The following is a 12,180-nucleotide window of genomic DNA, read 5'->3' as shown; positions in this document are numbered from 1 at the left end:
AAACCAAATCAAATCCGAATAAACGTAATAAAAAATGTATCATTCAAAAGCATCATTTAAAAGTCAATTCTACCAGCTAACATAAGGAAACAACTCAAAATTTGCATTTGATTACTTTGCCCCACATGTGGATAAAATACAACTTTCTCATTAGTTTTTGGACAATCAAGAGGGCCTTTGCCAATTCGTGTGGTAAAAAAACAAACATTGATAGTGCAAAGTGATCATTGTTCTGTGTTTTGCTGCCGGTGAAATGATCACTATTATATCGGATGGTTCTTCGAGACCAAGACTGGCAGCAGTTTTACACTCGAGAATGATCGATGGGCGTTCAGGGTGATTGTATTCTAATAGAAATTTGTTTACATGATCAGAAAGAGTTTAAGCATGTATTTAAATAAATATTAACCTGCCTGATTGCTACATTTATACTATTTGTATAATTTTTCTGCTTTGCCCTTTGTAATGAATGCAGAATGTGGAATGAGTTGCCTTCAAGAAGCGGGTATTTAGGGTTCTCAAGGGTCAGACGCTTAAGTGGCTCCTATGATGTTGCTTACGTCCATGGGCGACGATGACCGCTTCCCATCAGGGGGCTTGTCTGCTCGTTTGCTGACATCACAAAATAAAAGTAAATAGTAGAATTGATTAGCAAAGAAAGATGGGCGACATCTATAAATGAGTATAGTGCAATCTAATACTAATGTTTGTATGATACACTAATACTGTTTGTATGAAAAGTGTATGTCGTCTGCCGCGGACAGCGTGTATCAAGCAGACCAGGGCTATAACCGCGAAAATCGAAGTTCGTCAATTGCGGGCATTTTTCTCTGTCACTCTAATTACGTCTTAGTGAGAGTAAAAGAGAAAATCCCCGCAATTTGGGAATTTCCATTTTCGCGATAGGCCCCAGGCACCCACGGCAGGCAGCGTGTCAGTCGTCAGTCGTGACGTCACGACACGCTGCCCGACGCAGGTGGCGTTTTAAGCAGACCTTACACGCTCATTTTACAACAACATGCTGAAATAACGTGAAACTTGGCATGAAAAATAAACTAACATAAACATTTATGTATGTGGTATTCGTTTTGATTGCTATAAATTGTAATATAAAGGAAATAGAGTGAATAGAAGTTACACGTGCGCAAAACTTCTTCATTTTCTTCAGTCAGTAAACATACTAATTAGATTAAATATTTTCGTCGAAAGCTTTCATATTAATATGTAAGGAGTAAATCAAGGGATTTGAAGTTGTATAGAGTCAGATCAAGGAAATTCTGTAATAATTTTATAGCAAACACCGTGTAAGTGTTACTTTCCTCGTCAAACTTCCATGAAATTATGACGTATATACTACACTGCGTCTGCTATCAAAATCTTTGCAGACTTGTCTTGGTCTAACTACTGTTCTCTTTAAAAAAAAAGGAATAAAATAAAAATGTTTTAGTGTAGCCGTACAAGTTATTGCCGTTGCTCAACTACGCAAGTTTAAAAAAGACAAATTCAGAATGGTTTTCCACGAGCATTCATGCAAGTGAAGAACCTGGGACGAGTGCAAATGACAGTTCCGTATGTACATACATCAACGAAGTTTTTGCATACATTTGCGACATAATCACAATACACACTAAATATGACCGAATTTATGACATTTCTCGGCAAGAAGTAGGGAAGTGATAAATTCGAGTTACCTAGATATACTTACCTTTGTGTTTGAATAAACCGCCGTTCACCGGAAATTATAAATATAGAACGGTCAAAATAAAAAATTCAAGTTTTGACCAACGCTTCTGGTTATTATTTAATCCGGCCCGGTAATACGGTAATCGTTAATCAATGTGTCTCGTAACTTAGGTAGGTATATGCTAGCGATGAATACGTTATAAAAAATAATCACATTATGATGACGTAGTTATTTACCTACAATTCGACACTAGAAATGAGAACTGAGATAAATGACACTCACTGTAAAACCCCTTCACTTTGCCTGGATTTTGGCATGTATTTTGGCCCACAACTTCTTTCTAAACACTCTGTCTAATAGGTTTTATCACCCCTTTCAGTTAAACGCACTTTATCTAATTATAGGTAAAATAGTTTCCTGTATCGCGCAGCTCGTAACTTGAATAATTTGTCGAACGATGTAGATATTGACGTTTTTAATTGCTCAATCCCTAGTGTAATGCGCAATCTAGTCAATCTGTGCTTCTAAATAACATGTTGCGTTGCAGGTGGTGACAGGCTATGGTGTGTGATCTGTAACTTAAATGTATTTGAGCCCGGTCCATGTTGTTCATCCGAGTGCGAATATAAGTTGTTTAACTTAGTGTATTTTCATAAATTATAAGTGTTCTTACTTATTGTTCATATCTATTTTTGGGTCTCTTTTTTTATTGTAATATCTTGTACCACATGTGCCATTGTATCTAGTGTGTACTGTGTAATTATATATACAGTTTCTATTTTTGAGTTCCTGTAATTGGCTCTGTATTACTATCTAAAAAGTTGAATGTATCTTTTATAGCTGTTGGAATTCCTTGTATAAATAAATAAATATGAAATGGCATTGTGGCAAGTGTGTGATAGTTTTTTCATAATTATATTAAACATTACACACCCATTTATATTATAGATTTGACAACCCTAGGGGCAGGCGAAGTGTAGCAACAAGATGTCTGGAATATCACCTCAATTACATTTTAATTGATTGCGACGTCTAACCATAACTTAGGTACAAAATAATAATACAATAAGAAAGAGCATTCGGTACTCGTAGTTGTAGATTTTGATACAAGGAAAAGCTTACCTTTATCCCTTCTTAAGCATTATTTATAACGAAGTTCCGCCAAGGTAAAAAAAACACATGCTGTCCAACGAAACAACGGCATTGATCGTAAACGGCGTTAAGGTAGCGACAATTGATGCGAGGATATTGATATGAATAAAATACACTTTCTATTTAGTAATTTTTTGTGGAACCTCCCTAAAACATAGGCGGGAATTTCAACTTTTATGAAAATAGGCGTATATCCCAGGCGAAGAGACGGGAGAGCCCACAAATTGCAATCTTTACATTAAAAAAACCATTAAAATTCGTAATTAGGACGAATTTCTTAAATGATTAATTTTATATGATTATATTACTGTAGCAAAATATTTTTATTCAAATTCCTGGCAACACTTTTTGTTGGATGCCAAATCACGTCACATCCTTATAAGAGGTTCCAAGGAAGTCAATAGGCCTTGGTTAGCTTCCTAACAGCAGTTTTTCATTCCACGTAATAATAGAACGCCGTTACCGTTATACTTAATCCGCTTCCCCAATCGACATTTCTAGTTGAGTTTAGATGCTCGGTGCTGGGACTCGTGTGGATGGTACCTTAATCACAATTACACCAGCGGAAATATCCAAGGTTGTACGGCAAATGACGAGAGGTAAGTCACCCGGACACGATGGTCTTAGCATCGAGCATCTGCAACATGCGGGAGCTCATCTCCCTAGAGTTCTTGCGATGTTCTACACATTTTGTATTGGCCATAACTATTTACCTAAAGACCTCATGAAGACCATTGTGGTGCCCATTATAAAAAATAAGACTGGTGATGCCTCTGACAAGTCCAACTATAGACCAATCTCGTTGGGAACTATTCTGGCGAAGGTATTGGACAATGTGCTTAACCCGTATCTGAATAAACATATCTACCTACATGACGCCCAGTTCGATTTTCGACCCGGACTTTCAACTGAATCGGCTATACTATGTGTTAAGCATACTGTTCAATATTACACTAAGCGGAGTACGTCAGTTTATGCATGTTCTTTGGACTTGTCGAAGGCATTTGACCTAGTATCTTACAAGTTGTTATGGCGCAACGTTACGTAATGGGGCTAGTTTACCAGATGAGGTAATAAATATGTTTGAGTATTGGTATGATCATCAAATAAATATTGTAAGATGGGCTGTGGGATACTCAGACCCCTATAAAATGAAGTGTGGTGTGAGACAGGGAGGGTTAACGTCACTCACACTTTTTAATCTTTATGTTAATGGGTTGATTGAGGAGCCCAGCAGCGCTGGTGTAGGTTGTTCGGTGGACGGCTGTTTTGTTAATAATATTAGCTATGCCGACGATATGGTGCTATTTTTTTTTATTCAAATATCGTAAACGATTAAGTAAGCAACATCCGTGGGACCCGTACTTTGGAATTGTAATCTCGTCTGTCAAGGTGTTTCAGCTGAAAAAGCCTTGGCAGACTTATATATTCCTGAAATGGGTGTTCATACTTACCGAATGGAATTGATTTCATGGTGGTATCTGATGGGTATATTTAGGGGTCCCGAGCGTCTGCCAAGCATTTCCGGCAAAAAAATACTGACGGATTTCGCTTTTCTGCGTCTAACTGTTGCCAAAACTATTATTTCCGTATCAGATAGGTTAAATCAGCCCACCCTTTTTCGCACCAGAAGCCTTCTTTTTTGTAAATTCAGACTTAGCATCATTTTTATGGGAAATCGTTGTGCATTTCGTCGACTCTTCTACCATAGGCGCTTATACTAAAGTTAATTGAGCTAGGACAAATACTATAATTACTCGTATACCTATAGAGGTGACTAGAGTCAGACCAAGCTAACTCTTTATTGTATTTGCAAAACTATCAAATTTAATATGATTTGATATCCGATTTTTCGTGAAGCTTATCTATGGACGTGCGTCATAGCTCGTCGGAGATATTTGGAAAAGGATTAATTTTATCTGTAAAGGGAATATCGCAGCGGCTGTAACGGGACGAAACCAATCTGTCAATGTTTTCATAGGGATTTACTCTTCCTGTAGCGTGTGTGGGCATATTATTTTTCATGGTTTTTATCTTTCGTGACCGTATCGCTCCGATATTCATTTTTAATGAATCTTTGAACGCTGAATAATATAAGGTCAGTGAAATAGACACAAAAATACAGAAGGATTTTAAAACTGATATTAGTCTGCAAATTAGGTAGATTATTTTTTATGTAATGTTCATCATTAAACTACATTACCGTAAATCAACTCAACTATAGATAGTCAAGTATGGCATATTATTAACCGGGCAACGAAAATATTAAACGGGAACTTTGATTGGCCATATAATAATATAATTTGGCTGTGTATTAATATTTTAGGGCCAAAAAATATTATACTAATTCCAAATATAAGCATAATATTACTAAAAAAACCAGCAGAAAATTCGAGCTAGCAAAATAATAAATAAGGAACTTGAAATTATAGTCTAGCGTCTAAAATAATAAAATTTCACCTATTACTGTAAAGCGTATGATTTTTTATATTTATTATCAATTATCATATAGTTGTTAACACCTAAATAATCATATTGAGCTTGTACTCAACGATGTCGAAACGATGAAAAAATGAAAATGAAAAATGTAAAATATTTTATTTTCCTTATAAAGTAAAGGTTTACAATTTGACATAAGTGGTTGGAGCTTCCTTTTAGGTGAATGAACCTGTATCAGGATGCCCCGCTCCTCCATAACATACAGTGTGTGTGTGTGTGTGTGTGTGTGTGTGTGTGTGTGTGTGTGTGTGTGTGTGTGTGTGGATTAATGTATGTGTTCAGCCTATATATTACGTATAGTTAATAATTCACGCGGTACAATAATGACTCCGTATCATCACGATGTTGTTTCAGGTAGTATTTAAATTACGGAAGCAGCTAATAATACCGAACAGTGGCCGGATATTCGTTGCATCTCTAGTAATGATTCACACATTGGTGTTACAGATTATACAGATTGCCACATATTTGTTTTTTACTTAATCCATTTTAATAAAGTAAAAATGTATAGGTACATGTTTATGAACTCAACTGTACCTAATCTATTTAACGCGCTTGAAACGTTATACCAAAAGTGATGCTGATGTTTGTAGATACTGTAACATTCCGTAATTATTTCATGAACATTATCTTAAGGGGCTCCCCGCAGTTTACATCGATTTTTGACTAGTTTTGAGTCGTTACTCTTATATTTGCACTATAAGAGGCCTTTTCATCGGTGTGAGATGTTTTAAGCAGCATCCTGGTAACGACACTTGCGTTCGTGGCTTTATAGCCCTATACGAAAGAGGATCCCACGTCCACACACGTGGCAATATAGATAGAATTATAAGACAAACGGTTATCGGTTCTTTAATCTTTTATCTCCATTCTGGTCTGCCCGATTTTGAAAGAAATGAACACTTATTTTTTTATATATTTTTTTAAACATTGTTTAAAAAAACCCTTTTTTTGTTACTCGATTGTTGTTAAAGATTTTACATGTACGAACATTTGGGTTCGTCTTCGACGTCTCTAAAAACTGGTCAGAGATTTTAATTTTAACCCAATTAATACAAAAGTTATGGCCAATAAACTAGTTTTTTGGCCTGAAATTGTTCAACTTTGATGCCAAATATCTCGAAAACAGTGAAATATGAAGTAAATATGTGACACTATAACTGCTTACAGCCGTTGCTGTTAATATGATAAGCTGCAAAAAACATTACAAAACTAAGGGATTCAGATCCAGTCATTTGCGTTAGCCATAACATAGATTGTTCAGTCCATACAAAGATAAAAACCCGGGTCCCTTTCTTTCGCATAATTATCGAAAGACATAATGTAATGATAGTCATATTATCATTAGTCATAACTCTGAAACCGTTAACTTTTCAGGAATTTCCTTAGGTTATCCTATAGATAGGTTAGGTTAGGTCAGGTTTGTTTTATGGCAATCCTGAAAAGATACGCGTTTCTGAGAAAAGTCAAATTATGGCTAACGAAAATGCCAGCAAACAATACATTATGACTTAAAACTTTACGGGAAACAATAAAGACCCTTAAAAACAATTTATAAGTAGTTTAAACCGAGCTTTGCGAAAACTTATCTTAGTCAGATTTAAGCTCAATAAGTATTCAGTTTTAAGCTAGTTTTAAACTTATTAGCAATATGTTTTACCATACATCTCATACAACTTAATATTATTATGTAGGTACGAAAACTCCGCCGGTAACTCCGTAGGTATCGCCGGCTTTTAATGATTTCTATAATAGCCAAAAAATATTATAATTTTATTTTCAAATATGTTGTACCAAGTTTGCATTTTACTACTATAGTACGTGAGTACTATGTGTTATATGTGAGTTTTCTCATAATTTTCTGTTCACAGAGTGATCTGTGAACAGAAAATTATGAGAAAACTTTTATATTCAACATACATAATATTCAACATTTTGCGCCATGTCATACATTGCACGTTTAACATTTACTCGTCAAAAATTATATATGATGGATACTTATGGTAATAAAAAAATGTTTTTATTTCATGATAACCACTATGTTTCAAATATTTGTATCGTTCTATAAACAGATACTTTATTACGGATTATTATAAAATACAATAAAAATAATTCAAATTATACAAGTAAACTACAATTAACTAAAGTAATACTACTATAAAACTAAAAATCTAAATCTAAAATGGGCCCTTGTGGCAACGTGCCGAGGATGCTGGCAGCATTTCCTCGCTGGATCGCTATGCTCAAGCGTTGGGCGAGGAAGCTGCCAGCTCTCTCATCCCCGGTCCCATCCACCAGCCGTTTCGCCAATTGCCGCTATAGGCTATAAATAGTAAACGTACTCGTATGTGCTTAAATGATAAATAAGTACAAAATTTCCTAAATATAAAACTTTTCGAAAAATATTGGATTTGCTTCTTCTCGGTCTCCTGCAAACTAGTGTACCTAAATGGCACAAAAGGTATCCTTACCCGACGATATGGAGTGAGCAGTCTATGCTTACTTATTTCTCTATGCCAATTATGCCATGACTTAATCGAACAGAAGACGAAACCCCTTTTCATACAAACGTGGTCCTCATTTTCCTCTCTCGATTCGATTATTGAAAATATTTTGACACAATTTGTTGTACATCAACCACAGCTATCCCCTACGTTTGATTTTTATTGATTGTTTTAGTTAGGAGCATTTAAAAATGTGTATGAAATCAGTTTTTCACTCCTAACTTTTACAAAAATAAAAAAATGTTTTATTTTTTAATGTAGGTGCATAGCTATGGTTACATCAACTGACTTACAAATATTTTCTATAATGTCAATATTCAGAGAGGAAAATGGGGACTAAATTTTTATGGAGAAGCGGCCGTCCCCTTTCCTCTTAAGTTTTTTACCCATAAGTTCAACGTTTATACGACCACAATGACGGTTTTAGACTGTTTTATATTAAAATGACAGCTTAAGTAATGATTGTCCATACGAGTACACAAATTTTAAATGTGCTTTTACCTTAATTTGCTATTCAAATATTTTAAAAGAACTTCATTTTTAAAATTAATACATAGTTGTTTTCTTTTTAAAATGTGTTTCACAAATAGTCTCCAATATAATAATTCAGTTGCCAAATAAATAATTGGTACTTGCCTAAAAATAAACAAAAGCTATAATGGCATTAAAATAATGCACATATTGAAATATTATAAGAAGGCTCCGCTTTTGTCGCCAAACTATTAATTTTAGTGCCTATTTCTATTTGATTTAGCTACTGAACTCAGATTTAGCTGACCGGTTAAATACGTGCCAAATAGTATTACTATGCTCCACTAGTTCATTACATAACTATGAGTACGGTATATGAAAATATTTATCCTCAGTAACGCATTCGTCATTCAAATCGAATAATAATCTATCGAAACGAAAATATTCAAGATATATTGCGTATCACATTGCGGTGATAGCGCGGCGCACGCTCAGCTGCTAGACATACCGCGAATTCCTTTCGTGCGCATATTATATTAGGTACACAGACACAGAATCAGAGGAGCATAAACGAAACTATACAAAGACTTACTAAATACCAAATATATTTATCATTGAGTGAAATGACATCTTGTAACATGCGTGCTCGTGTCGCAGGTGGTGTGCAACAGCGCGAACCTGCGCGGCGTGCCGTCGGCGCTGAGCCCCGCGGTGACGCAGCTGTCACTGTCACGCGCCGACCTGCGCGTGCTCCGCTCCGACGCCTTCGCGCACCTCCGCCAGCTGCGCCGTCTCGCGCTCGACGCCTGCAACCTCACGCGCATCCGCCCCTTCGCCTTCCGCGGTCTGAATAGGTTGAAAGAGCTCTACATCCAACATACTCCCCTTGCCACCGTCGACGCATTCGCTTTCGCCGCCTTACAAAACATTACTTCCATCGTCCTCACGCACAACAAAATCGCACAAGTCGAGAGTTATGCTTTTGCCGGTACTAACTTCATTAAAGTTATATCCCTTAGAAACAATCCGCTTAGAAAAATACTGGCTCATGCGTTTTCGGGGTTAAACGAGGTGGCACAAATTGAACTGCCTTCCGGCATTAGATCAATCGAGCCGCAAGCGTTCGCGGGGCTCGAAAGCGTTGGCGTCTTGGAACTGGCTTACATGGACTTGCCGGCGCTTCAACCGGACACATTTCGAGGATTGACTCGAGTCGGGAAGCTGGCGTTGCGGGAATCTGATCTCGGCATTATTCGCGTAGGAGCCTTCGAGGGTCTGCAGAAAGTCGACACGCTCGAAATATGTAATAATAAAATTGATAGAATTGAGGAGCTTTCATTAGTGCAAAATAACAGCGTACATAACTTTAGACTGACCGGGAATCATATGTTGGAGACACCGGAATCGGTCATGTTGGAAGTGGATAACTTAGTCATACGCGGTAATCACCTACCGTGCGAGTGCGGTAGGGATCCCTTAGCCAATCCATTAGCGTTGATGCAGGGTTTCGTGGAGGAGAATTTCTGTATTTCACCGCTGAAGGTGCGGGGGCGAAGTTTGGCGAGCGCGGCGGGAGCGTTGTGCCGGGGCGAGACGGGCGGAAGCGCTCGAGCGCGTGCAGCGGCGGGCACGGGCGCGCGCTCGGCGCGCTCCGAGCATTGCCTGGCACCACCACACCTCGCGCTCTTTATCACTGCCTTCGCTCTCCTCGCCAACTGCTAACCGCCTTCCGTGTTCAATTAGGTACTTACGTTTATGTACATATTGTAATTAATATAAAGTACCTAAGTATAATAATGTCAAATGTTTTACATTGAAAAGGTCCGTTCATTGAGTATACGTTGGACCATGATTAAAATTTGTCTTTTCAAATTTTGTTTCATTCTTTTCTCACTCATTATTTTTTTACATGCATGTTCTCCCCTCGGTGATTAGCGCTGATTGTCTCGAAACTTATTGACAGAGGATAGTCCATGAATTTACAGGACGATAAATCATACGTACCTAAGTGAAGATTTATGACCGAATAAAAATAGCGTTTTATCTTTACTTCCAGTCAATTAGCGGTCGCCATCCGATAGGGCTGAGTAATGCGCCGTCGTCGCAACCGCACAAGCGGGAAATATACGTCCACTTACTAAGGGCAGTCTAACATTCTCTTCTCATTCTCATAGGCATTGCATCGAGATAAGGACCCAAATTTGTTCACAATAGGGTTGATTTTAGGACGAGGTCATAAATTGCGATACGGTTTTTCGAAAGAAAGAAATTAAATTTATTTGCACTTAAACTCTAAGTACCAACAGCTACTATGATCAGCGGGCCATTATCCAGACAAAACATTCCATACTGTAATTAAATACAAATACATTTTCTCTGATCTGGGTAAACATAGAGAACTAAGTAAGCCTACAGTGCTCACCCTGTACTTACATCAGTTTTCTTACCAAAACGCTTATTATTTTCATACTCGCTATCTAGCGACAAGCAGCGGATTATCAGTACCATTATTTGACACCAGAGGTAACAAGTGTCGCGACTACCGATAAGTGTATTATAGTCGTTAGATTTGTAGCTGGCCCTCAACGGCTTATCCATTGTCTATTGTTAACTAAAACGCCGCGTGCCATTACCTTGGAATCTTAGAATTCAAGAAAAGTGATTTCAGTTTTTTTTAAAATTCATCCTCTAAAAGGGTTAAATAGGGGTTGAAAGTTTGTGTTGGATTACATTTATTTTGAGCTAGAAACTTGAAACTTGGTAAACAAGTATTTCATTAAAATAGAAGAAAGATTAGTTCAGCGTTTTTGAAAATGTATCCCGCAAGGTGGTAAAAAAGGGGTTGAAAGTTTGTATAGTGATCGAAATTATTTTGAGTGCGGGACTTTAATATAAATATAAACTTTGATATAAACGTAATATTGTTACAAGAATTCAATAAATTCAGCGTTTTTAAAAAATGCATCCCCTTAAAGGAATAAAAAGTTTGTGAAAAAAGGGCTAAAAATTTGCACCAACGAGGGAACGAAATTTTCTGTAAATAGTTTTCTTGAAATGTCGTAAAAAGACACAATGATGAAAAAGGCACAACAAACGTGATTTCCCCGTTTTTAGAAATGTATTTCTTAAGGGAGTTAAAATTGAAACTTTGTATTGATCCTCTAAATTGGTGAAAAAGGGTTTAAAGTTTGAATCGGGAGGGTTTTTTTTTTTAATAGTGGACTTGAAAATCTCGTTAAGGGGTTGAGAGGGATTATGTCTCGAATTTTTTTTCAGTTAGGGGCTTGAAACTCCGTAGGTTAATTGTGACAGCCAAATCTCATGCGTTGTATAATGATTAAACGTCCCTACTGCTATCTTTTGCTGCATTATGGTCTATGCTCATGTAGAATATATAACCACCAACATACAAAACCAGGCGTACGAACTTGCGGGCAACAGCTAGTATTATACATTTGTAATGACTGACTATTCAAAAGTATCTTTTGCTCCCAATTAACCTATTGTGCTAACTTTAATAAATAATGTTATTAATAAATAATTTTATTATTTAATATTATTTTTCCTGTTTGGGCGGTATGCTTGATTGCCACCGTCGTAGTATAAAAAAATATTTTAATTGAACAAAAGCTGATTTTAATTGAAAAAATATTTTAATTGAAAAAATGGTAAATGTATATATGTTATTTCTTCTTCTAGCTCATATAAACTATGTATCGTTTTAAGTTAGGAAATATATGTTTTGTTTTTCTATTTTTCGTTGTCACCGTCAGTATTTTAACTATAGTAAACTAGCCATAAAATAAAACTACTTAAAAAATTTACTAATATTAAATAAAACTAAAACTAAAAGATATACTTATAAACAAA

General features: G+C 36.5%; 1 protein-coding gene across 2 annotated transcripts in view; it reads left to right on the top strand.

Moving 5' to 3' along the window:
* The window catches only part of LOC133516855 (insulin-like growth factor-binding protein complex acid labile subunit), a 71,701-nt gene extending 59,766 nt beyond the window's left edge, over positions 1–11,935 (top strand). For both annotated transcript variants that reach the window (XM_061849856.1, XM_061849858.1), the window contains one exon: positions 8,968–11,935. In XM_061849856.1, coding sequence (XP_061705840.1) covers positions 8,968–10,032 — 1,065 coding nt within the window. In that variant the 3' untranslated portion in view covers positions 10,033–11,935. The remainder of the gene's footprint in view (positions 1–8,967) is intronic.
* Positions 11,936–12,180: the final 245 nt, after the last annotated feature.

Source organism: Cydia pomonella, chromosome 4 (assembly GCF_033807575.1).
Source record: "Cydia pomonella isolate Wapato2018A chromosome 4, ilCydPomo1, whole genome shotgun sequence".
Lineage (NCBI taxonomy): Eukaryota > Metazoa > Arthropoda > Insecta > Lepidoptera > Tortricidae > Cydia > Cydia pomonella.
The sequence above is the reverse complement of the archived record's forward strand: the minus strand, read 5'-3'. Positions and strand labels throughout refer to the sequence as shown.